The sequence below is a fragment of the Phoxinus phoxinus genome (assembly GCF_949152265.1).
Source record: "Phoxinus phoxinus genome assembly, chromosome: 24".
Lineage (NCBI taxonomy): Eukaryota > Metazoa > Chordata > Actinopteri > Cypriniformes > Leuciscidae > Phoxinus > Phoxinus phoxinus.
The window spans coordinates 24,726,998-24,752,437 of NC_136899.1; the positions used below are offsets into that span (position 1 = coordinate 24,726,998).

Genomic DNA, 25,440 nt, shown 5'->3' on the forward strand with positions numbered 1-25,440 from the left:
ACATCAGCCTGGAGCCTCCTCACCTCAGCAGAACACCGACTCTTCTACACACACCGTGAGTTCAACGCTTTTAATGACTGAACTCTTTAGCATTAATACAAAACTTTGGTTGTGTTTTAGTTGTGCTTTCCTCTTGCCATGTCTCACCTGATAGATATAATATGTTTACCAAATGGGCAGTCTATAATGTCAGTAGATTTCTAACATTAAAATGATCTGTCCTCCAGAAAAACATCAAGGCATCTTGTATACATCATGTTATTACAACCCAGCCTCACTTGGCCCTCGATAAGCGGCCGTATTCCCTTTGCCAAATCAAATTTAGATGAGTATAATCCATCTGAGTTTGTGGCTTTTGATGCTTTTAGGCCAAGGGGTCCCACGGATGAAGGTAAAGTCTTACCTGTGTTTGCATTTAAACATGCCCTAACCAAAATAACTTACCACAGTCCGTCAGCTAGTCTTTTTTTCTTCTCCTAGAAACACAAGCTGCAAGTCTGTCAGTATTGAGCGTTGACATGCGTGTGACGGAGAACAAAAAAGACCACAACACTCACAAGTACGTGAACTCCAACCTCATCGTGCGCAGGAATAAAGAGTTCACCATCATCATCAAATTTAACCGGGACTTTAATGAACAGCAGGACAATGTGGAGTTGGAGTTCCTGATTGGTAAGCTTCTGCATCCAATAATAAATCTCAATCCATGATATAGTACATCATGTAAGAATTAATACATGAAATATCTCCATTGTCTAACACAGTTCATATCTGCTGTTCTACTCATTTCACAGGCAGTTCACCTGATGAAAACAGAGGCACCTACATCATTTTGCCCATCGGTAAAGAGAAGCCTGAAGTGCACTGGAAGAGTCGTGTGGTGGAAACACAAGGGAATTATGTGACCGTGGGCGTAACACCAGACGCCAGCTGCATCATTGGCCGGTTTCGAATCTTTGTAGTAGTTGTGAGTGATTTGGGAAAACAGCGCACTGAGAGGAACACTGACACCGATGTCTATGTGCTGTTCAACCCTTGGGACCCCGGTGAGTAAAACAGTAACACTAAAGCAATAACCCCTGTGGAGCCATGGTTTACAGTGATGAAAACCCCCTTAGCTGTTCTAAATTCACTACTGTATAGTATAAACCATGGCTTCACAGGGCTTTTTCACTTATTGCTTTTATAAAATGGATAGTTCATAAAAATATAATTTAAATGTTGATGTGTAATGAGGTCACATGTCTATGTTTGTAGAGTAATTTACAACGGCTTCGAACGTGGCTCAACCAATGGGAACAAACTTTTATATTTTGAGCACTGACAGAAACAAAGTTTGTAAACAAATGCTTATGACGCATCATGTATATTGGATGTTTTTCCTCCCAGCGGATCACGTGTACATGGACTAAGATGAAGACAGACAGGAGTATGTGATGAACGATGTGGGGATCATCTACAATGGAGAATTCAACAACATTACCTCCCGTTCATGGAACGTTGGACAGGTTGGCAGTAATCCAGAGTTTTTTTTCCCCCAGAAATAAACAGATTTTCTCCTATTGAGCTCATGTCCATATGCCATTACTAAACTCTTTCCCTGCCAAAGGTTTGTGTTTAAGTTGCCAGTCAGTGCCAGCATTTTTAATCATATTCCCGAATCTTTCATGGACCCAAACATATTGTTGTATATGTAAAACAAGGAAGGCATCAAGGCACGTCTGTATCCAATGTTAGCTTTACTTCCGGTCTCCTGAGATGCCTTCATCCGATTTTTCAAGTCAGCATAGATGTATCCTTCGCTACCTTTGATATCCCACAATCCTGTGCTTTCCATTTTGTGACAGGTGAGCTAAAAAATACAGATGCCGTCTGAAAGGTTGCGGATGCTGGTCAATTTCTGTGTACGTTTTTGAAAACTTACGTTTTCAAAATGTAAGTTTTTGACCAGCGTTAAATATGATTAAATATTTGTTTAGTTCTCACCAAAGCTCACTCTATTTTGCTGTAGATCATTAAACTGTTACGCTGCCTCAGAAGTCTGTTTAAAATCAGTTTCGTGAGGTGCCTTCGTGTGCAAACGCTGCCTGCAGAGTCATTGCTTATAAGGCAGTGAGGCAACAAGTCTAAGCAACTAAGTTTTCGGATGGAGCCATAGATGGACTAGATCGAGTCAATCGACAGCCCCAAAACTTGATTAGCTTATCCAGGTGTGTTTGATTAGTGTTGAAGCTAAAGATGGGCTGAATCCAAAATCGCAGATGTACACTCAACGGCTGTCCGAGTCCACTCACTCGTTTTCATTCACTCCTTCAAGTGAAACGTATTAGTGGTCTAATGTAGGGAATTGTGATTAAGGGTTTAGGGGGCCTTTGGATTCAGCCATGGTCTAATTATTGGGAGATACGAGGATTCGTGGCTCTACCATTGGACAAAGCGTGGACAATTGGCTAACTTTGATCACGTGTGCCTTGATAACCAATCACATTACAGCCTTGGTGTCATTGAATTTCATTCAGAGTTGTGCATTAGTCAAAAACTATTTGCGGATACCATAGAACTGAATGAGAAGTAAACTGAATCCGACCTATAGTGGAATTGTCCGTGACTTCTCTAAAACAGCATTTATTCGGTGTAAACTCTAAAAATAGATCAATACAATTCAAACTTTAAATAGCAAACATATTGAAGATTAGCCGATGCTGGGTTGTCCATTCATTAAACGATAAGCTGACAAAATACTCACATTAAATGTGAAGCCTCTCCTCCATTGACACCCATAAAAAAAACATCTTCTGGTCTCCTCCACAGCATTACACTATTTTCTGCTGACCTTGAAGGCTTGCCTTAAAGCCGCTTTGGCTAAACTCTGGCCCTCCAGGACCAGGATTTGACACACATTAATTAACTTCTTATGTGTTTTCCTGTAGTTTGAACAGGGGGTTCTGGATGCCTGTCTTTTTGTTCTGGATTCTGGGAAAGTACCACTAATTTTCCGTGGAAGTGCCACTGAAATTGTTCGGCAAGCATCAGCTCTGGTATGATTTTATAATAGTAATCAAAGTATGGACAATTCCATTTTATACAAATACTCATACATATAATACATGTTGTTTATTTAGGCATTTTGGTGGTATATATTTTCAGATGAACGCCCAGGACGATGATGGTGTCCTGGTTGGCAACTGGAGTGGCGATTACACTGAAGGCACAGCACCGACTGCCTGGACTGGAAGTCCTGAAATCCTGCTCAAATATGCTAAAGAAGGTGGTGAGCCTGTGTGCTTCGCTCAGTGCTGGGTGTTTGCTGGCGTGCTGAACACTCGTGAGTATGGCCACAGCACGTTCTTTGGGGCGTCCGTTTGAGAACATTTTTTGAGAACAAGTTGTAGGCTTGTGACATTTAACAACACATTTAAAAAAAATATGGACGCAGTGTCCATGACGTCACCCGTAGTGTTTCTGAGGAGCATTTTTTAAGCCCAAAGTGGACGAAGCCGGCCGTCGCCGACTTGGCAGGACGTCACCTCATATTTTCCAATTTCTGTTCAACCTTCCACCCAGTTGTGCGCTGTCTCGGGATCCCTGCACGGGTCATTACCAACTTCTGCTCTGCTCACGACAACACGGGAAACCTGAAGACAGACATCGTGCTGGATGAAGACGGGAAAGTGGACCGAAGCCGAACAAAAGATTCAGTCTGGTGAGATACACAAATAGTGCTACATTAAAGTGGTCCAAACTCCTATACTGGAGTTAGGAGCGAAAAATGGGTGCCTTGGTTAATTTGCAGTTTTATCTCAGACATTTTCTGTATTGAGTTTATGTACTATAAAGCCAATGTTATAAAACTGACAGGTTGATTAGTAATACAGTTTAGTTTTTCTTAAAGGAACTATCACTGCTGGAATGAGGTGTACATGAAGAGGCCTGATCTGCCGGAAAAATTCTCTGGCTGGCAGGTGATCGACTCCACCCCTCAGGAGACCAGTGATGGTATGATCCTTGCCATGACTTATGGCACATCATAAATATACCTGAAGTTATATACAAGTTATTTTTTCTTCTCTCATTCAGGTCTTTATCGATGTGGCCCAACGTCTGTCAATGCCGTCAAAGAGGGAGAGCTCAGCTATCCGTTTGATGCAAAGTTTGTCTTTGCAGAAGTAAGAAAGATGTCATTTAGGGATGTGCCTGAAACATAAATCCAAATTCGGAAAGGCCAACTAACTGTCATTTGAGGATTAGTAGACTGTCTGCATAATATCTGCTAACACTTTATTTTGATGGTCCCCCAACAGACATTCTACTGACTAAAAGTAACTTGGCAACTACAAGTCAACTTATTCTACTAACCCGAACCCTAACACCTAACCATAACCTACCAGTCTACTGACAGTCTACTAATACTCTAATGATAGTTAGTTGACATGTAGTTGAAAAGTTACTTCTAGTTAGTAGAATGTCTAAAGTGGACTATCGAAATAAAGTGTAACCAAAAAATAACTTTCTCCTATCTTCAGCTGAACAGTGATGTGATATATCATCAGTGTAATAAGGAGGGAAAACTGAAGATTCTTAATGTGGACACCGCTTATGTTGGAAAGCTCGTTGTGACAAAAAAGCCAGACAGTAGCGACTATGAGGACATCACTTCTACCTATAAATATCCAGAAAGTAAGTTTCATTTCACATCAGTCTACAGAATAAAAAAGCGATGTGACATTAGATCAGGAAAGCTGCATTCAATGTAGCAATGCAATTCTGTTTCTTAAAACGACTGACACTCCACATGTGAACTTTGGGATGTCACGCTAGCTTACAGGGGTTTCCTGAGAAAACTAAATTGGAGAAGCTACAGTTTACCATTGTAATAAGCCGCATTTCCACTGAAATTACCCGTAACAATTTGTCACAGGAACTTTTTTCCCCCAGACCTTTTGCTGTCTGCCTTTCTATCACGGTCTAAACTACCGTGAAGATTAGTCCGGTGACGTAGGACTGCACGTAACTTTCCAGTTCCTGCTAGATTCCGTCCTCCGCATATAAGCTTAATAAAGCTTGAACCCATTAAATTAACTCCATTGTTGATTCGAATAGCAAACAACTCATACTGCACGCACCGCAACAGATTTAAACAATGGTGGTTGAAATAAAATGCTGCATGGAGACAACCAATCAAAATGCTGCCTTAACTCAACCAATCAGCATGTTCAGAGCCCAAGTCCCACCCGAAAGTACCTGAACTTTGAAAAAGTATTTCCTCACAAGCAGGGACTTTCTGAGGGGGAGGTTACCAGGAACTTCATTTAGACCCTGGTCCCTGCGGTAGAAACATACCGAGTACCACCCCAAAGTCCCTAGTTCCTGGGGAAAGTTCCTGTGGAGGAAACATGGCTTTAGTGACTAGGAAGTGATTAGAAATAACCTTTTACCTTGCTAAGGTTGACATGCAGAATTCAATTCAAGGGCCTTGTTTTACCAATTTGGTGGGTTTAATGACCTTTTGTTTGCAACCTCATTTGGTCTACAACATCTTTAAAGCCTCCTGGGTAATTTGATATTCAAGGGCAGTCCAAATAAATAGTGTTGCCTTCTGGATTCTTGGATCGACAGTTTAACACAGCTGCTTTCAATAACTCAAAAGCTCTCTAGAGTCACTTAGGAGACTCAGCAGAGTCCTTCAGTTATTTAATTATTCAACAGACTTCAAGGATGCCAAACACCCTATGTACATGTGTACCAAAAAATTTGTTTGACTGGTTTTGTGGGAAGCAGTGTAAAATCACAAAAATTTACCTTCAAACCTTCTGACTCTAGAAACTGTCAAGGAGAGAGAGGTAATGCAGAATGCAGAGCGTTCCGGCATGCCTGCCAGGGATTACTTACCACTCACTGAAGCAGGAGTGACCATCGAGATCCAGACCGACACCGTCAAAATGGGTGATAACTTCAAGCTGACGCTGAACATTAACAACCAGACCAGCCAGACCTGCACCATCAATGCCACCATCACTGGCTGTGTGGCGTTTTACACGGGCGTCACCAGCACAACCTTTAAGCTTGAAAACAAATCTGCAACTGTGGAAGCCTCGAAGAGTGAGTCACAACTGTTTCAGTAAAACCACACATTACTTTGAGATTGAGCTCTAAGAAACTCTAGGAACACTGTTAATGGATTAGGCTACAGTGTGATCATAATATCTTTACAGCTGAGTCCCTGACGGTAGATGTCAATGCTTCGGAGTATACACCATACCTGGTGGAGCAGGGAAAACTGCTCTTTGTGGTGTACGGGCATATTGAGGAAACCGACATGTCCCTCTCCACGATGAAAGTAGTCACTCTCCAGCCTCCTAAACTCACAATAATGGTAAATATCCTCAATAACCATTCTTAAGGGAACTCGTGTGTAGGGCTTGGTATTGATTCTGATTTCAAATTTGATTAAAATTACGATAAAAAAAAAAAAGAATAATGTACTCACCCTACTGAGTACCTACTTAGTACACCGAGTACATTATATACCTTGTTGTCCCAAACCTATAATTATTGATTGATTGATTGATTGACTTTCATTGAAAGAACAAAAAAATTGTAGAAAGATGCTAACATGACTATCAGCCAAGCTTGGACTTGGACGCATCAAAGCGAACATTGTAAATTAATTTGTCCTTCATGTCAGAAAGAGGATAGAGCACATTAGAAATAGGATGTGGCATGAGTTTACTGTCATGGATTTGTCATGTTGTGTCACATCCAAAGCGACTTAGCAGTTAAACTAACAATAGGACAACAATATGCAAGTGCTATGACCCTTCCCAGTTTAATCTAACGCAGTACATGTACTTTAAAAAACATTTTTTTTAAAGATAATAGATATAGAATAGAAGATAAAGTGTTAGAATTAATGGATCAAGTGTTGCCGAAAAATATGCGTCTTCAGCCCTTTTCTTTGAAAATGGCCATGGACTTGGCAGCTCTGGTTGAGTTGGGCAGGTCATTCCACCAGCATGGAACGAGAAAGAGATTTTTTTCTGCAAGTGAACCACAAGACAGCGTTCACTTGCAGAGCGCAAGTTTCTGGATGGGACGTACGTCTGAAGTAATGAGTTTAGGTAAAAGGGAGCAGAGCCAGTAGTTGTTCTGTAGGCAAAAGTCAGTGACCTGAATTTGATACGAGCGGCAACTGGCAACCAGTGCAATTTTGTGAGGAGAGGAATGACGTGTGCTCTTTTCAAACGAGACTTCGCCAACGAGATTTCAGCTTGTGAGCAGAGTAAACAAACATGGTTTCCTTGTAACTACAACTGCACTTAAATCAAATAAGAAAAGGATACAAAACACTTACAGTTACTGTCACCTCCTGTTGCTTGACTGCTTCTTTCTGCTTTACCAATAACTCAGAAACATCTTCTTGATGGGAGTTGCGTGAATAAAACTTAAAGCATTATTTTTGGCGCAATAATTGAGAAAAGTACTGATGAAAAACACAATAAGGGCTTGTTCACACAAAATTAGTTTTTTCTTTAGAAAACGCGAGGCACGGGCAGTGCAATGGGGGAACAAATGCAAGGCCTCAAGCAGCGTTTTTTCAAAAGTTGAACTTTTTGCAGATTTGGCAGATTTTATGTAATCCTGGTCACATATTTATTATGTTCTTATTTTAGATAAGATTTTCCAAACGTACCTGTGTACATGTACAAAGAGCTATGTAAAAGCACTAAACATTTGTTGGGGGCTCTACATTTTAATTCATCCACAGATGTCTGGAACTCCCCAAGTTGGCAAAGATCTCATGATCAGTGTGGATTTCCAGAATCCATATAATTTCATCCTGCATAATGTTCAGCTCCGCCTTGATGGACCTGGTCTAATACCAATCAAACTTAAAACTTACAGGTAAACTTCATATTTATATAACACTGGCTGGTGAAATATAGCAAATGCAAATGAATAAATAACTGTCTTGTCAACTATTCCACCACACACCCATAACATGCCCAGACATATACAAAGACACATTTATTTATTTTTGTAGATGTACATATACATTTTCCATATCTTGTTTTATTTATAATGATATTTTTGTATGAAAGATCCTGTTTATGTTGCGACACCTTTGGCTGAATTCTCAATATGTTTTGACTCTTATGTCTTCCACATGCAGCCAGATATTACCTGGTGGCTCAGTGAAATATAAAGTGTCGATGGTCCCTCGAACTCCTGGAAAGAAGGTGCTGATTGCGTGTCTAGACTGCCCTTTACTGAGTCAGGTCACCAATGAGCTCGAAATCGAAACATTGAAAGCTGAATGACCACCAAGAGTGAACAAGAGATGGAAGAAGGAAGGAAGAAAAAACTAAATTGCAGTTTCCAGTTGCTTTGCTTTGCTTCACCAATTTTGTTTTGAAAGAGAATCAAATGATCAAATATTACATGTTTTATTAACAAAGTTCGGGAGGAGCACGGTCAGATAATTAACACAAGTGGAGAGCACTCAGCAATCAATGGTAAGAGGTATATATACACTCAGCAGTCTCACCTCATCCCATTGACAGTTTTGCAGCATCCCTCCACCCCTTCTCCACACTTCTAGTCCTAAGCACTTACATAGGGGGGAGTACTCTGGGTTCGGGCCGAACTCTGAGCCCTCCCCCCTGGACAGCACACCAAATACGCATTACACTTTACCCCCTCAAATTATATGTAAGTGTGAACTCGTGAAATTTCCTTTAGAGAAAATTCCTCCTTTTCACCATAAAGAAATGAAAGGATAGTTCACTCAAAAATGATTTCAACTTGATTTTTTTTTTTTGTATGTGGAAAAAATATTTTGTATATGGTTTTTGGTCCATATAATTAGTCATAGAGGTTTTTGGTGAACTGAACTTTTGAATCAGCAAGTGTGATAATAATAGTGACATCCATTGAAATCTGTAGCGATCTTCAACATGTGTTATGTTTGATGGGTGAGTAACTGTATTAATTACTATATATTGTTAATTTTCTCTGCTATAATGCCATGGACTATAAGCTGTACTAAAGCAAAATTACAATAAACATTTAGCATTAAAGCTTTTTTTGATAAATGGAATTATTTATATTGCAAATTTTCAGTTGAACACCACCCACCTCAAATTTGCGAGGATAATAATATGAACTGAAACAGAATGGGTTCTGTTTTAATAACTGCTTGCCCATATGTGGGAAGGTTACCCCTTTTATTATATTATTCACAAACACACGTTGCCTTAGCTAAATGAAGACATTCCATAGACTTATCCAAACCCTACATACAACTTTCTGCATTTTTACAATAAAAAAAGTTATATACTATATATTTATGACATTTTTCCAAATGAGGGCATCCCCAAAAAGGAGGTTGTCAGTTGTCACATTTAATTTTATGTGAGATTCACCCAACGCTTTTACAAATAAAGTTTCTGACAGATTAAGCTAAATTCTGACGACCAACACTCCCCAAGGTATAATTAAAGCGATAGTTCAGCCAAAAATGAAAACTCTGTCATCTACCCTCATGTTGTTCCAAACCTGTATGACTTTCTTTCTTGTGTGGAACACAAAATAAAACATTTTGTTGAAAAATGTAAAATGAGATGACTGAGGACATTGTCACGAGTGGCTGGATAAAGTAGCTCATGAAGAGCAGAAAGAAAAAGATAGTCTTTAAAGGGTTAGTTCACCCAAAAAATTAAAATTATGTCATTAATGACTCACCCTCACGTCGTTCCAAGCCCGTAAGACCTCCGTTCATCTTCGGAACAGAGTGCAAGATATTTTAGATTTAGTCCGAGAGCTTCATTGAAGATGTATGTACGGTAGCTGTCCATGTCCAGAAAGGTAATAAAGACATCATCAAAGTAGTCCATGTGACATCAGTGGTTTAGTTAGAATTTTTTGAAGCATCGGAAAAAATTTTGTCTAAAAATAACAGAAACTACGACTTTATTCAGCATTGTATTGTCTTCCGGGTCTGTTGTCAATCCATGTTCACGACTCCGCAGTGACGCTGTTGACGTAAGACGCTTCTTCAATGGAGATTCAATACGGTGAAATATAGACAGAAAAGAACTGACAGAAAAAAAAAATGTTTTGGTTCTTCAGGTAAAAGCTTAATTGACCCCTTTTCTCAAGTGAAATGTTGGAAATGGCAACTAAATGCGTCATATTTGAGAATTGAATTATCTAGCATCAGGTTCTCACTTTTGGCTCGTTCTTTGTTTGTAGACTGCCTCTACAGCCTTTTGTAGGATGATCAGCCTGATGCTAACCACCAAGCCTGACACATTTACAAAAAAGAATGGGACTTTAATGCTCTCAGCCTGCAAATTCTCCTCTGAAGTTCTAAGGCCCTGTTCCAAATGGCACCGTAAGCACTCATGGTCTTCCTCTGAGTCCGCACTTTCACTTTCGCTTTGACTGTCGGGAAGAAGTCTGTTGCGGAGTCCTCATCAGTGCGGGCTTGGCAAAAGTGCGCATCGAGGGCACAAATTGACCGAGGAAAAAAGAGCAAAAATGACAAATGGGACACTCTACGGTCTCACAGACTTAACAGACACGCGCACGCGGCAGCCATTGTAAGTCCACAAGACCGAAAGTGCATATAAAGTGTGCCATTGGGGACAGGGCCTAACCCTCTAACCCTATGGGAGAAAAATGCCTCACCTGGTTTAATCAATCTGATTTATTCTGATTGGCTGTACAAAGTAGGCTATGCTTTATTAATAAGGTAGGCCTAACAGTCTTGCCGAGTTTGGAATTTGAATGTTAGCCTACTGTCTTACTGCATTAGTGTTAAAGGTGGGATCAGTAGTTTTTTTAATATGCTGTTTGGAAGTTAGTCAGACCGACACAACAACAAACGTGTAGCCAATCAGAATTAGCACCAATCAGCATTAGCACCAATCAGCAGGGGGCGTATGACGGTGGAGGAGAGAGAGCGATCAAGAGGGAGATTTGAACTGAAGAAAGACAGCAGAAATAGATATGAGACATAATACAAAAGAGAAATGTTCTGAAGAAATCACTGGAAAATAAGCAAGGGCAAGAGCTTTAGGACCCGCATTAATATTAGAAAAGCTGTCCAGCGCTGAAGAGAGCTGAGTGGGAATGCCTGAAAACACACGGGTGTTGCTTTGGTTACACACGTGAGTAACAGTGTCATTGTTTGTCTGGAGCTGCTGTGCTGTTGACAACTAACAACACTAGTTTGTAATTATTATTGTGTACTCTAGCCTACTTTCATTTTTTGCGCTTCCTTGTCATCCGTTGATCATCTGCGCTTTATTTTTGTGAAGCATTATTCTGTTGCGCTTCTGCTATGATAAACAAACATCCTCTCTTGGATTGCGAGTGTTGCGTTGTGCACTCGACTGGCTTGCAGGGGATCTGTGTTCGAGACCGACTCGGAGCAGGGCTGTTGGGATTAGAGTGTGAATTTTGGAGGCGGAGCAATAAAGAAGGGGTGTATTTGTTTGGGTTCATTTCAAATATCAACATTGGCCCACCTTTAAGTGTTTTTAAAAAAAATAAACATTAGATGTGAAACTTTGCACATTTTAAGTTAATATTTTTCTGCTTGTCTGTACAAGCTATGTTTTATTAAGTTGTGTGCTAAATTTGGTGCTTCAATAAGGGATACTTCACCTCTGTAAAGATGAATGTGTATTTAAAATGGGTCATTTATGTAATAGAAATGTGAAATAATTTTTTAATTCGGAGCCTTCTAGACTGAGAAAAGCCAGAAAATGTATTTGTGGCTCATGTGGATAAAAGACAACAACTCCCAGAATGCACTTGCTTCGCTGCCCTACGAGGCCACGACCATGCCACGTCTACCGGTAACAGAACGCAGTTAAACAACAAGGTTAGGCTACTAGTGAGTCTCCGTGACGAGTCTGCCCGGGATTTCGAGACCGCCAAAAATGTCCGGGATTCGGCTTTTGCGTTCTACAGTCGCCATTCATCATGTTTACTGTGGCGAGCAGGACGAGACTGACGGCCGCGGGAGAACGACGCGAGGCCGGTGGCGGGATTACTGATGAGCGCCGCCTGTGAGACGCACCGGTCTCGTTTCTCTCACGGAGGAGCGGGAATTTTCTTAGCAATGTTAAAATGCACATTAACCGATCACTTGTTTAGTGTTCATGTAAACACTACATTCAGATTCACCAATCGGAATGAATTCAGTTGAAACAAAAAGTGTGCATGTAAACAATGAATGGCGACTGCAAAAAGCAAAAGCCGAATCCATTTTGGACGATCTCGACAGCCGGACATGTACGGGAAAAAGAGGATGGTGACCCCTACTACTCAGCTTTCTCCACAGAATAAGAACCTGTTAGCTTAGCTTTCAAATAAAGATGACTGACACTATTTGTACATTCTGTGAGTGATATCCCACTCTCTATGGGCGGGTTGAAAACATGCGGATCTAGCGCCTTCTACTGGCTGTAGTTTTTAGCCTCTGGCCAAAAAATACTCCGATGACGCAAAGTGATGATTTTTGCATCATCTGAGGATTTTTTTACAGACAAAAAATTCATAAATCTCTTGTCTCAGGGGGATATAAGGGAGGGAAGCACGGTAATTTGAAAATACTACAGGTTTTCTACTGATACAAAGCTAAATGTTAAAATGTGAAGTATCCCTTTAAAGTCCACATGAACCTGGAAGTTGCAAACGACTTTTCTCCAGTGTTGTGAAGTATTTCCAAGTGAAATGAAATATTTAACAGAGGGCAAGGCTCTGCTCCAATCTCTGCACATAGCAGAATAATGGTTCGAGTGGAGTGGTTAAGCGTTTTCAACCCAATCCGTCACAGTTTGTGTGAGAGGATTTGTGAAGCTCGGTCTGGCAAGTCAGGACAAGATTCTGGCTCAATAGGCCCCAGATTGAGTCACTCATGTGATCATGTGATAATGATTGGTAGGGAGGACAGATGCGCGGTGGGAGAGAATGGCGACTCTGAAACTCTTCTATGTTTTACCACGATCTCGGGATGTTTAGATCCGGGAGTGTAGCTTCCTTCCTCTACTGCCTCGTCTATCTGTGTTAGCTACTACTTATTTCACACAAGAGATTCTGCACTTCTTCTGTTTCCTTTTGAGCGCTGTGATGTTAAGGAAGACACTGAAGGCTGTAATGAACAGCCAACATATGGTCACTGGATTTTTTTGCAATCTCAACCCCCTCGCCTCATTGCAGACCTCTCTACTATTTCTCAATTTAACCACAAAGCGTTTTTTTTTTTTTTTTTTGCAAACTAACCCCATTTTTAGCCTTGTACTGCTCAGGAAGAACTTTTATATTTTCATCCTTTCCCTTTCTAAAAGCGATTCAAGCCTAAGAACAGTGAAACTAACAGTCGTTTAATGCAATATCTGTTTGCTTTTAAAGTGCATGTCACTTTTGTCAGTTTGGCTTGGAGCAATTGTCTGACAGCCATCCTTGAAGAGCCCAACCCACCTCGGCTCTGTCATTTGCATCCCAGAAGCCAGGCCAATTACTTTAATTAGAGCTCCTACTAAATGTAGGCTGGAGGCATCATATAAGGAAAGCTCTTGTAATGCCAATGTTTTTGACTAAATCATGCATTGGTGACTTGAGTTTGTGGCTAGAGAGGTTTAAGGCCCAAGTTTTAAGGTAAATTTAGAGTATGAATGCTTTGCCAAATAGTAAACAGCACCTGACTATTTATTGGAGGTGTTATATGCATGCCCCATGGAAGGACATTATTAGGGAGGATATTGGGATATTAGGGAGGGAACCACCGGCTATGTTCTGTGTTAATTCAAAATATTCAAAAAGACAAGAAATAGATGCAAAAGTGATTATTATTCACAAAAGAAAGAGGTAAAGAATACATACGACCATCAATACATGATAGAAAATCACACGTATAATAACCAGAGTCAAAGCATTTCAAGATAGAAGGAAAAAGTCACACATCAACAACATTATTTACAAAAGCAGTGCAAATGTTCTTATCTGGATAGGCAGGAATGACCAAGTCCTTTCTGCTGTACTCAAGTGCACGAAAGTCTGAAACGGAATAGCCGGAATCAGTCCGATATAATCCGTCATGAACCAGGCAGCAACAAGCCTTTTCCTTGTACATCGACCCAGGGGATAACAATAGAATAGAATAGAAGTAAGGTATCCTGGGGTTAAACAGTCCTTTTGATGTACAATCCTCCTGGATATTATCAGGAAGGACTTAAGAGTCCTTATTGACTGAGCAGAAAATCCCATAGATTCCCAGTCTGGACTCTAAGAGTGGCACGCCATGCTGTTCGTCCCCAAACAAATCTAACTCCTATCATTGCCTTACTGATATCCTAGAGCAATAAGCACACTACCTCCCCCTAGTGCCAGGTAGTAGGCATACATACCAAATGGAAACTAATGTGACAGTTCAAGACTGTTACATAGGAAGGGTGTAATGTCGGAGGAGGCAAAGAAAAGAAAACGGGAGCATGATATAGTAAGAGCTCGAACTAGAGGGAACATCTGGACTGGCTTACACTCGTTGGCGAGAGCTGAAGGAGGCTATAAGATGCAAGACTGATGGTCAAGGTCAAACACTTGCAGGCATGAATGATAATTTAGAAATTTAGTCACTCAAAAAGCAAGAAGTGCAACATAGAAGCTAACAGGGCAGTAATGAGATTGTGCCAACTATTCCAATAATACAGCAATGCAGCCGCTAAAACGGTGTCACCTGTCTCTGCAACTTTTTTTCCAATAAAATGCTCAAGATTTTCACAGACAATGCAAATGGCTATTACATGCTAAACTGTTAGGCAACCTAACCCAAACAAAACATATGTTAATGATCGCTACAGATTTCAATGATTGTCACTATTTATTACAGTCTCACACTTGCTGATGTAAAAGTTTTTAAGTCACCAAAAACCTCTATGAATAACTGTATTGTCCACAGAAAAAGAAAAAGAAAACCGTGTATGGTGAGGTGGAGGAATTTGCTCTAAATAAAATGTAACATTTGATTATTTGAATCTCTTTCAAAGCAACATTGATAAAGCAAAGCAAAACAGCTGGAAACTCTTTCTCTTCTTTTCCTCTTCTTTCTCTTGGTCACTCTTGGCGTCATTCAGCTTTCAATATATTTCGATTTCGAGCTGATTGGTGACCTGTCTCAGTAAAGCGCAGTCTAGAGACGCCATCAGCACCTTCTTTCCAGGAGTTCGAGGGACCATCGACACTATATATTTCACTGAGCCACCAGGTAATATCTGGCTGCATGTGGAAGACATAAGAGTCAAAACATATTGGGAATTCAGCCAAAGGTGTATTTAGTTTTGTACTTTATGTACTGCCCATTTGTGATTGCAACATACAGGATCTTTCACACAAAATGATAATTATAAATAAAACAAGATATGGAAAATGTTTATGGACATCTATAAAAATTAATACATTTGTATGCATTATATGTCTGGGCATGTTTATGGGTGTGTGGTGGAATAGTTGACAAGACAGTTATTTATTCATTTGCTTTATTTCACCAGCCAGTGTGATATAAATATGAAGTTTACCTGTAATTTTTTATTGTGGTTGGTATTAGACCAGGTCCATCAAGGCGGAGCTGAACATTTTTCAGGATGAAATTATAGGGATTCTGGAAATCCACACTGATCATGAGAAATTTGCCAACTTGGGGAGTTCCAGACATCTGTGGATGAATTATAATGTAGAGCACCAACAAATGTTTAGTGCTTTTACATAGCTCTTTGTACATGTACACAGGTAAGTTTGGAAAATCTTATCTAAAATTAGAACATAATAAATATGTGACCAGGATTACATAAAATAAGCCAAATCTGCATAGTGTCAAAATCAGTTAAACTTTTGAAAAAAAAAACGCTTCTCGAGACATCCTCTTTTTTTCCCCATTCCACTGCCCGCGTATCGCGTTTTTAAAAACGAAAACGCGTTTTGTGTGAACGAGCCCTTATTGTGTTTTTATCAGTACTTTTTTCAGTTAATGCGCTAAAAATAAGTTAACTTTCGTTAAGTTTTATTCACGCAACTCCCATCAAGCAGATGGCAACTGACAAGTGTCTACAATAGACGTGAGTGAAGCAACCTTTTATAATTACTGTTTCTTTCCACACTGCATGTGGCGCAACATGACAAATCCATGACAGTAAACTCATGCCACATCCTATTTCTAATGTGCTCAATGTGCTTGACCTCTTTCTGACATGAAGGACAAATTAACTTACAAAGTTCGCTTTGATCTGTCCAAGCTTTAATGATAGTAAAATTTTTTTAGCTTCTTTTAACCATTATTTGTCCTTTTAATAAAATAAATAAATAAATATAGGTTAGGGACAACACTGAGGGTGAGTAAATTATGACAGAATGCTCATTTTTTGGTTATCCCATTAAGAAAAATTTACACATACATTAACTATTTCTAAATAAATCAATATCAAATTTGAATCTGAATTTTAATCAAATTTGAAATCTGTATCAAAATCAAGCCCTACACTTTTTACCATTGGACATTTACCATTTTTATTGTGAGTTTAGGAGGCTGGAGAGTGACTACTTTCATCGTGGAGAGGGACATGTCGGTTTCCTCAATATGCCCGTACACCACAAAGAGCAGGTTGCCCTTTTCCATCAGGTATGGTGTATACTCCGAAGCATTGACATCTACCGTCAGGGACTGAGCTGTAAAGATATTATGATCACACTGTAGCCTAATCCATTAACAGTGTTCCTAGAGTTTCTTAGAGCTCAATCTCAAAGTAATGTGTGGTTTTACTGAAACAGTTGTGACTCACTCTTCGAGGCTTCCACAGTTGCAGATTTGTTTTCAAGCTTAAAGGTCATGCTGGTGACGCCCGTGTAAAACGCCACACAGCCAGTGATGGTGGCATTGATGGTGCAGGTCTGGCTGGTCTGGTTTTTAATTTTCAGCGTCAGCTTGAAGTTGTCGCCCATTTTGACGGCACCGGCCTGGAGCTCGATGGTCACTCCTGCTTCAGTGAGTGGTAAGTAATCCCTGGCAGGCATGCCGGAACGCTCTGCATTTTGCCAGACCTCTCTCTCCTTGACAGTTTCTAGAGTCAGAAGGTTTGAAGGTAAATTGTTGGGATTTTCCACTGCATCCCACATAAGTCAAACCACTATTGTTTGGTACACATGTACATAGGGTGTTTGGCATCCTTGAAGTCTGTTGAATAATTAAATAACTGAAGGACTCTGCTGAGTCTCCTAAGTGACTCTAGAGAGCTTTTGAGTTATTGAAAGCAGCTGTGTTAAACTGCCGATCCAAGAATCCAGAAGGCAACACTATTTATTTGGACTGCCCTTGAATATCAAATTACCCATGGATAGATAAACATGCAAGGCTTTCTAGATGTTTTAGACCAAATGAGGTTGAAAACAAAAGGTCTGTAAACCCACCAAATTAATAAACCAAGGCCCTTGAACTGAATTCTGCCTGTCAAGCAGGGTAAAGTATTATTTTTTAATCACTTCCCAGTCACTAATACAATGGTAAACTGTAGCTTCTCCAAGACTTGTGTTCAAATTTAAAGGACACTTTAAGGATTAATTTTTCTTAGGAAACCCCTGTAAACTACCGTGACATCGAGTTCACATGCGGAGTGTCAGTCGTATCAGAGACAGAATCACATAGCTACAATGATCTAATGACTCCTGATCTAATGTCACAACACTTTTTAATTATGTAGACTGGTATGGAATGAAACTTACTTTCTGGATATTTATAGGTAGAAGTGATGTCCTCATAGACGCTACTGCCTCTTTTTTTTGTCAAAATGAGGTTTCCAATATACGCAGTGTCCACATAGATAGCCTTCAGTTTTCCCTGGTTATCAGACCGATGGTATATCACATCACCGTTCAGCTGAAGACAGGAGAAAGTTATTTTTTCATGTCCATTTGCTTGTACAGTATAGCTAAGATTTTAATGTCTTGTAAATTAAATCTAAAGGTATAAATATCAACAAGAAATGACATTAGGGATGTGACAGAATCTGAATACTATTTTCGGAAAGGAAAGGACGTATTCTACATGGTGATGAAAAAAAAAATTAGATGGGAGGAAAATAATTTTTCAACGTTTGGTAACACTTTAGAATGCTGTTCCTTCATTAATGAATAACTACACAGGAAGGAACACGTGAGTAACACACTATTAGCATACAAGTACCTAATATTAACTAAAAAGAAACTCTGATTAACAAATTAGTAAGTAATAGCACTCTATTAGCTAATCAGTATTAGCTAATCAGTAACTACTATATTTTTTCATACCTCCCAGATAAGTACTAGGTACAGGTTCAGAATTAACATGAATAGCATAATTTATAATAAAAGGTAACGGTAACCCACTAGTAATGACTCAAGTGTTACTACATATTTGGATTCTAAAGTGAAAAACATATCTACCTAATATTGACTGAAGTCAAGTCAAGTCAAGTCACCTTTATTTATACAGCGCTTTTAACAATATAGATTGTATCAAAGCAGCTTTACAGTGATAATAGGAAATTGAAGTAACAGCGATTGTTTTGGCTTTACAGCAGCTCTAGATTAAAGTTATTGTCCAGCTAATTCTGAAAATATTACTATAAATTACAGCAACACCTCCCCTTTGCCTTTCAGACGAGGTTCATGTTTATGACCGTAATCTTGGGGGGTGAACTCATTTATAGTAATGTAATTGTTTGGTTTTAGCCAGGTTTCTGTCAAACACAGCACATCTAGGTTATAATCTGTAATCATATCATTAGTAAGGGATCGAATATTCAGCAACCCGAGCTTTATCATTTGTTCATTTGTTTTATATCTGTTTTTTATATGTTGAAGATCAATTACATTTTTACCCATAGATGGGTTTGGAAGTTTTTAAATTTCCTGATTCGGGGAACAGACACAGTCTATACATGATGATATCTAGGTGAAAGAGTCTCTATGTGATGGGATTTATCTGACCTCAGTGACGTGAGACAGCTAGCAGACGGTCGGTTAAGCCAGTCTATCTGCTTCCTGACCTGAGCCCCAGATTGTCATGTTTGAGCTCTAGGACTGTGGAATGTGCCAAATTACTAGAGAGAAGAGCAGCACCATCCCAGGAGGGATAAATACCATCTCTTTTCAACAGGTCAGGTCTGCCCAAAAAACTTTTCCAATTGTCTGTTAATTCTATATTATTTTGCGGACACCACTTAGACAGCCAGCCATTGAGTGATGACAACCTGCTAACTATCTCATCACTCCTGCGGACAGGAAGGGGGCCAGAGTAAATTACAGTGCTTGACATCGTACTTGCAAGTTCACACACCTCTTTAATGCTAATTTTAGTGATCTCCGACTGGCAAAGTCTAACATCATTAGTGCCGACGTGAATATTAAGCTTAGAGAGTTTACGATTAGCGTTAGCCAACACTTTTAAATTTGCTTTTGATGTCAGGCGCTCTGGCTCCCGGCAAACATGTGACTGGTGGCTGGTGTCTCTATTTTCACATGCTTTCTAATGTGTGATCATGCGTACTCTGTGTATAGGGAGCGGCGGTACTGACCACACGTTTTACAAGATAAGATCTGTTGTGCACCAAATCCTTCGACAACGTCCTGTCAATCATCTCTTCCTACAATCTTCACGTAATAAGTGAAATCAAACCGACTACCGCAGTAAGCCATGTCCCTGTCCCCTTATGTCCCTTTAGGGGCTCCATAGAATACGCTATTCATTTCCCGTGCCTTTCCAAAATTGGATTTAGGCTTCAGGCACATCCCTAAATTACATCTTTCTTACCTCTGAAAAGACAAACCTTGCATCGAACGGATAGCTGAGCTCTCCCTCTTTGATGGCATTGACAGACGTTGGGCCACATCGATACAGACCTGAATGAGAGAAGAAAAAATAACTTGTACATAACTTAAGGTATATTTATGATGTGCCATAAGTCATGGCAAGGATCATACCATCACTGGTCTCCTGAGGGGTGGAGTCGATCACCTGCCAGCCAGAGAATTTTTCCGGCAGATCAGGCCTCTTCATGTACACCTCATTCCAGCAGTGGAAGTTCCTTTAAGAAAAACTAAACTGTATTACTAATCAACCTGTCAGTTTTATAACATTGGATTTATAGTACAATAACTCAATACTGAAAAAATCATGCAATGTCTGAGATAAAACTGCAAATTATATTAACCAAGGAACCAATTTTTTCCAGTATAGAAGTAAGGACCACTTGAATATAACACTATTTGTGAATCACACCAGATTGAATCTTTTGTTCGGCTTCTGTCAAATCTCCCAAATTCGTCCAGCACGATGTCTGTATTCAGTTTGCCCGTGTTGTCGTGAGCAGAGCAGAAGTTGGTGATGACCCGTGTTGGGATCCCGAGACAGCGCATAACTGGGTGGAAAATACGAGGTAAAATGTGTTAAATGTCACAAGCCTAAAATTACTTCAATCTGAAAATGTTTTAAACTATCATGAAGAAAAAGTTCTCAAACGGACTCCCCAAAGAACGCGCAGTGGCCATACTCACGAGTGTTCAACACGCCGGCAAACACCCAGCACTGAGCGAAGCACACAGGCACACCACCTTCTTTAGCATATTTGAGCAGGATTTCAGGACTTCCGGTCCAGGCAGTCGGTGATGTGCCATCGGAGAAATCGTCACTCCAGTTGCCAACCAGGACACCATCATCGTCATTGGCGTTCATCTGAAATATAAGACCAAAAAGCCTAAATAAACAACATGTATTATATGTATGTGTATTAATGTAAAATGGGTTTGTGGAAAATTTCACACTTTGATTACTATAATCAAATCATACCAGAGCTGATGCTTGCCGAACAACTTTAGTGGCACTTCCACGGAAAACTAGTGGTACTTTCCCAGAATCCAGAACAAAAAGACAGGCATCCAGAACCCCCTCTTCAAACTACAGGAAAACACATAAGAAGTTAATTAATGTGTGTCAAATCCTGATCCTGGAGGGCCAGAGTTTAGCCAAAGCGGCTTTAAGGCAAGCCTTCAAGGTCAGCAGAAAATAGTGTAATGCTGTGGAGGAGAGGCTGTTTTTTTTTTATGGATGTCAATGGAGGAGAGGCTTCACATTTAATGTGAATATTTTTTCAGCTTATCGTTTAATGAATGGACAGTCCCAATTGCCCCCTATAAACCTTAATCGCTATTCCCTACGTCAGTCCAATAATACAGTTCACTTGAAGGAGTGAATGAAAATGAGTGAGCGAACTCGGACAGCCGTTGAGTGCACATCGGCTGTACACTTGTTATGTCGGCGCAATGTGGGATAGGATGAGTGCACTCGATAACGTCCACTATGGTTTCGGACACCACTACAAGTGGTGAAAAGCGGGCGATTTTTGGATTCAGCTTTACTAATCAAACACATCTGGATCAGCTAATTAGGTTTTGGGACTGTTGATGGACTTGAATTACTCCATCTATGTCTGCATCTGAAAACTTAGGCAGCTGACTTGTTGCCTCGCTGCCTAATAAGCAATGACTCTGCAGGCAGCGTTTGCTCACACAGGCACCTCACGAAACTTCTGAGGCAGCGTAACAGTTTAATGAGCTTTGGTGAGAATTAAACAAATATTAAATGAATATTGTCGCCGAAAATGACATCAGAAGTGAAAAACGGTGAAAATTTTACATTTACACAGATTGATCAGCATTCACAATTTGTATTTTTTAGCTCAGCCGTCACAAACTGGAAAGCACAGGATTGTGGGCTCAAAGGTAGCGAAGGATACATCTATGCTGCCTTCTAAAATCGATCAGATGAAGGCATATCAGGAGAGAGGACGTGAAGCTAACATTGCATTCGGACGTGTCTTGATGCCTTCATACCCTGGAATGTGTACTACGAAGGCACGATTTTTAAGTTTATGTTTTGTTCATTGTTCTGAATCCAATCCAGATGAAGTCTTTGATAAAAATTTGATTGTCTCAGCTTTTTGTGCGAATTGTTGTTTTTTAATTAAATGTACACACATTCAAGTGTTGAAAGAAGCTTAGAATAAAATGTTTTTTGTTGTTGTTTGAAAGCAGAAGCTCTGTTCTTTCTTTTGAAGTATTCAATGTTTACATATACAATAAAATATTCTGGGATCTATAATTTTTTTTGAATATGATCAAAAGTGCTGGCACTGACTGGCAACTTAAACACAAACCTCTGGCAGGGAAAGAGTTTAGTGATGGCATATGGACATGAGCTCAATAGGAGAAAATAAAAAAAACTGGATTACTGCCAACCTGTCCAAAGTTCCATGAACGGGAGGTAAAGTTATTGAATTCTCCATTGTAGATGATCCCCACATCATTCATCACATACTCCTGTCTGTCGCTTCCTCTGGGAATGTACACCTGATCCGCTGGGTAGACAAACATACAATATACATCCTTCATAAGCATTTGTTTAGGTCAGTGCTCAAAAAATGTACGTTTGCTGGATGTGTGCACTAAAATCCACGCTAACATCCATATTTACAAAAACGCTTTTGACGTGGAAAAGTGCTTAGTGCAATGTCAGGGTCTAAGCAAATGTACACATTTTTCCTTGTGGTGGAGAGTATTTACATTTATGCATTTGGCAGACACTTTATTTATCCAAAACAACTTACATTGCATTTCAAGGTTCACACATTCACATTCCTATCAATTCTTGCTTTCCCTGGTGTTTGAGCTACATGAAAGTATTTGGAAATCTAAGCAATTGTTGCCGCTCGCCGTTCTCAAGTAAAGGATTTGGACGTTGACTGGTGCTGTTTTATATGTTAATGACATTAATTAGGTGCCGTTTACAAGGCGGGGATCTGAAACCATTCAGTTGCTCACAATTTCACCAATGATCATAAGATCAAATGTAGGATCAAAAAGGGGCCTCTTGATTTCTATTGGTTGAGCCGCGTTCAAAGGCGTTGTAAATTACTCTACAAACATAGACATGTGACCTCATTACATCAATATTCTAATTATATTTTTATAGGCTAACCATTTTATAAAAGCAATAAGCCCTGTGAAGTCATGGTTTATACAGTAGTGTATTTAGAACAGCTAAGGGGGTTTTCATCACTGTAAACCATGGCTCCACAGGGCTTATTGCTTTAGTGTTACTGTTTTACTCACCGGGGTCCCAAGGGTTGAACAGCACATAGACATCGGTGTCAGTGTTCCTCGCAGTGCGCTGTTTTCCCAAATCACTTACAACTACAACAAAGATTCGAAACCGGCCAATGATGCAGCTGGCGTCTGGTGTTACGCCCACGGTCACATAATTCCCTTGTGTTTCCACCACACGACTCTTCCAGCGCACTTCAGGTTTTTCTTTACCGATGGGCAAAATGATGTAGGTGCCTCTGTTTGCAGCAGGCGAACTGCCTGTGAAATGAGCAGAACAGCAGATATGAACTGTGTTAGACTATGGATATATTTAATGTATCAATGTAATGTACTGCTTCTTCATTACAGATGTACTTTATCATGTATTGATATTTATTATTGGATGCAGAAGCTCACCAATCAGGAACTCCAACTCCACATTGTCCTGCTGTTCATTAAAGTCCCGGTTAAATTTGATGATGATGGTGAACTCTTTATTCCTGCGCACGATGAGGTTGGAGTTCACGTACTTGTGAGTGTTGTGGTCTTTTTTGTTCTCCGTCACACGCATGTCAACGCTCAATACTGACAGACTTGCAGCTTGTGTTTTAGAAGAAGAAAAAAAGACTTGCTGACGGACTGTGGTAAGTTATTTTTGGTTAGGGCATGTTTAAATGCAAACACAGGTAAGACTTTACCTTCATCCGTGGGTCCCCTTGGCCTCGAAGCATCAAAAGCCACAAACTCAGATGGATTATACTCATCTAAATTTGATTTGGCAAAGGGAATACGTCCGCTTACCGAGTTGGGGTTGGGTTGTAATAACATGATGTATACAAGATGCTTTGATGTTTTTCTGGAGGACAGATCATTTTAATGTTAGAAATCTATTGACATTATAGACTGCCCATTTGGTAAACATATTATATCTATCAGGTGAGACATGGCAAGAGGAAAGCACAACTAAAACACAACCAAAGTTTTGTATTAATGCTAAAGAGTTCAGTCATTAAAAGCGTTGAACTCACGGTGTGTGTAGAAGAGTCGATGTTCTGCTGAGGTGAGGAGGCTCCAGGCTGATGTGCTCATGAAGAGCTTCATGCTGATTAATAAAGGCTCAGGACTTCCTCTTCCACTGGAGAAAAACACATCCATGGACCAGAGCGTCCGAAGTCAAGATGATCCCAAGATCAGGTCAGTCCGACATACAACTCTGTGACCTTGCTTCTGATTCTTGATGACAGCAGCTTATTCCAGACAATAACATATAGATGAGATTATAACATTCATGCACTCTAAAAAAATTGTTTGTTAGCTTTTTAAAAATTGTTTTAACCCAATTTTGGGTCAAATATGGACAAACTCAGCCATTGGGTTAATTTTTTTAATTGCATTTTTGATCCAACGTTTGGGTTTGTCCATATTTTACCCAAAATTGGGTTAAAACAACCCAGCATTTTTTAGAGTGTGTATCATAGCAATTCCTATGATGTTTAATAGTTATGAAGTGAGTCCTTAAGGTCTTTTGAAGATATATCCAAAGCGTTAATGATAAGATTTACACACAGTACGTTGAAATGAGGTGTTTGCATTGAGAATAAAATAAAATAATGTGATTTGCAGAAATCAATCATCAACAGTTCACATAAATTATTGACATATCTCAATTAAACAAATGATAGTGACATTTTACAGCAAAAATGCATTGAGATTGAAATCATTAAGAGTGTAAATACAAATGAATACATATGACCTTTGCATTTTTAAACCAAACAATTCTTCACATATAGCAATTCCTCCATCAGCCAACAAGTGTTGGTCAAGAATTATAAGCTTTATCACACCAGTCTAAATAAGCTTTAGATCACTGTAGTCAATCATTTTATCCTTTCGAATTAATCTTTGATCACCAAAATGACATATGTAAAGGGGTGGTTGAATATGATTTCACTTTTGACAGAGATAAAGTTATTTTCCAGCTAAAGTTAGATTTGATTGATTCACATCCGGCGCAAAGATCATTAGTCATTAACTTAGGGACCGCTAACACGACACCGTTCTATCAGAAAACCCTTAACGCGCTCCGGCCCGCCCATCCGCACAACAACAGTGTCTGGTGTCTCTAACGCAAACCTTGAAAAAAAATGTTTTTTATGTTTTTCTCTGTGCAAACTTCATAAACGCAAGCCTGTGAAAATGCTGGAGGCGTGCACGTGTAACCCCTCCACCCGGGACCTACTCGCCCCGCTCTGTGCGGGCCTCGAA

General features: G+C 39.8%; 2 protein-coding genes across 2 annotated transcripts; one reads left to right on the plus strand and one right to left on the minus strand.

The window, feature by feature from the left end:
- On the plus strand, window positions 1–9,081 carry LOC306992267 (coagulation factor XIII A chain-like). Its single transcript, XM_079600959.1, is given in 16 exon segments — window positions 1–55; window positions 228–391; window positions 481–672; window positions 795–1,046; window positions 1,390–1,409; window positions 1,413–1,508; window positions 2,931–3,038; window positions 3,148–3,325; window positions 3,565–3,703; window positions 3,893–3,996; window positions 4,078–4,166; window positions 4,524–4,677; window positions 5,821–6,099; window positions 6,213–6,373; window positions 7,766–7,902; window positions 8,171–9,081. Coding segments are annotated over 15 exon segments (2,193 nt in total). The 5' UTR covers window positions 1–55; window positions 228–255; the 3' UTR covers window positions 8,319–9,081.
- A 4,760-nt stretch (window positions 9,082–13,841) lies between these two features.
- Window positions 13,842–24,252, minus strand: LOC306992268 (coagulation factor XIII A chain-like). Its single transcript, XM_079600960.1, has 15 exons — window positions 24,204–24,252; window positions 23,874–24,031; window positions 23,593–23,775; window positions 23,203–23,454; window positions 22,330–22,448; window positions 20,882–20,989; window positions 20,590–20,767; window positions 20,315–20,453; window positions 20,017–20,120; window positions 19,847–19,935; window positions 17,779–17,932; window positions 16,842–17,120; window positions 16,565–16,728; window positions 15,585–15,721; window positions 13,842–15,285 (listed from the first exon to the last, which is right to left on the minus strand). Exons 2-15 carry the CDS (start codon window positions 24,001–24,003, stop codon window positions 15,147–15,149), a joined length of 2,175 nt encoding a protein of 724 aa, XP_079457086.1. The 5' UTR covers window positions 24,004–24,031; window positions 24,204–24,252; the 3' UTR covers window positions 13,842–15,146.
- Between the last annotated feature and the right edge of the window lie 1,188 nt (window positions 24,253–25,440).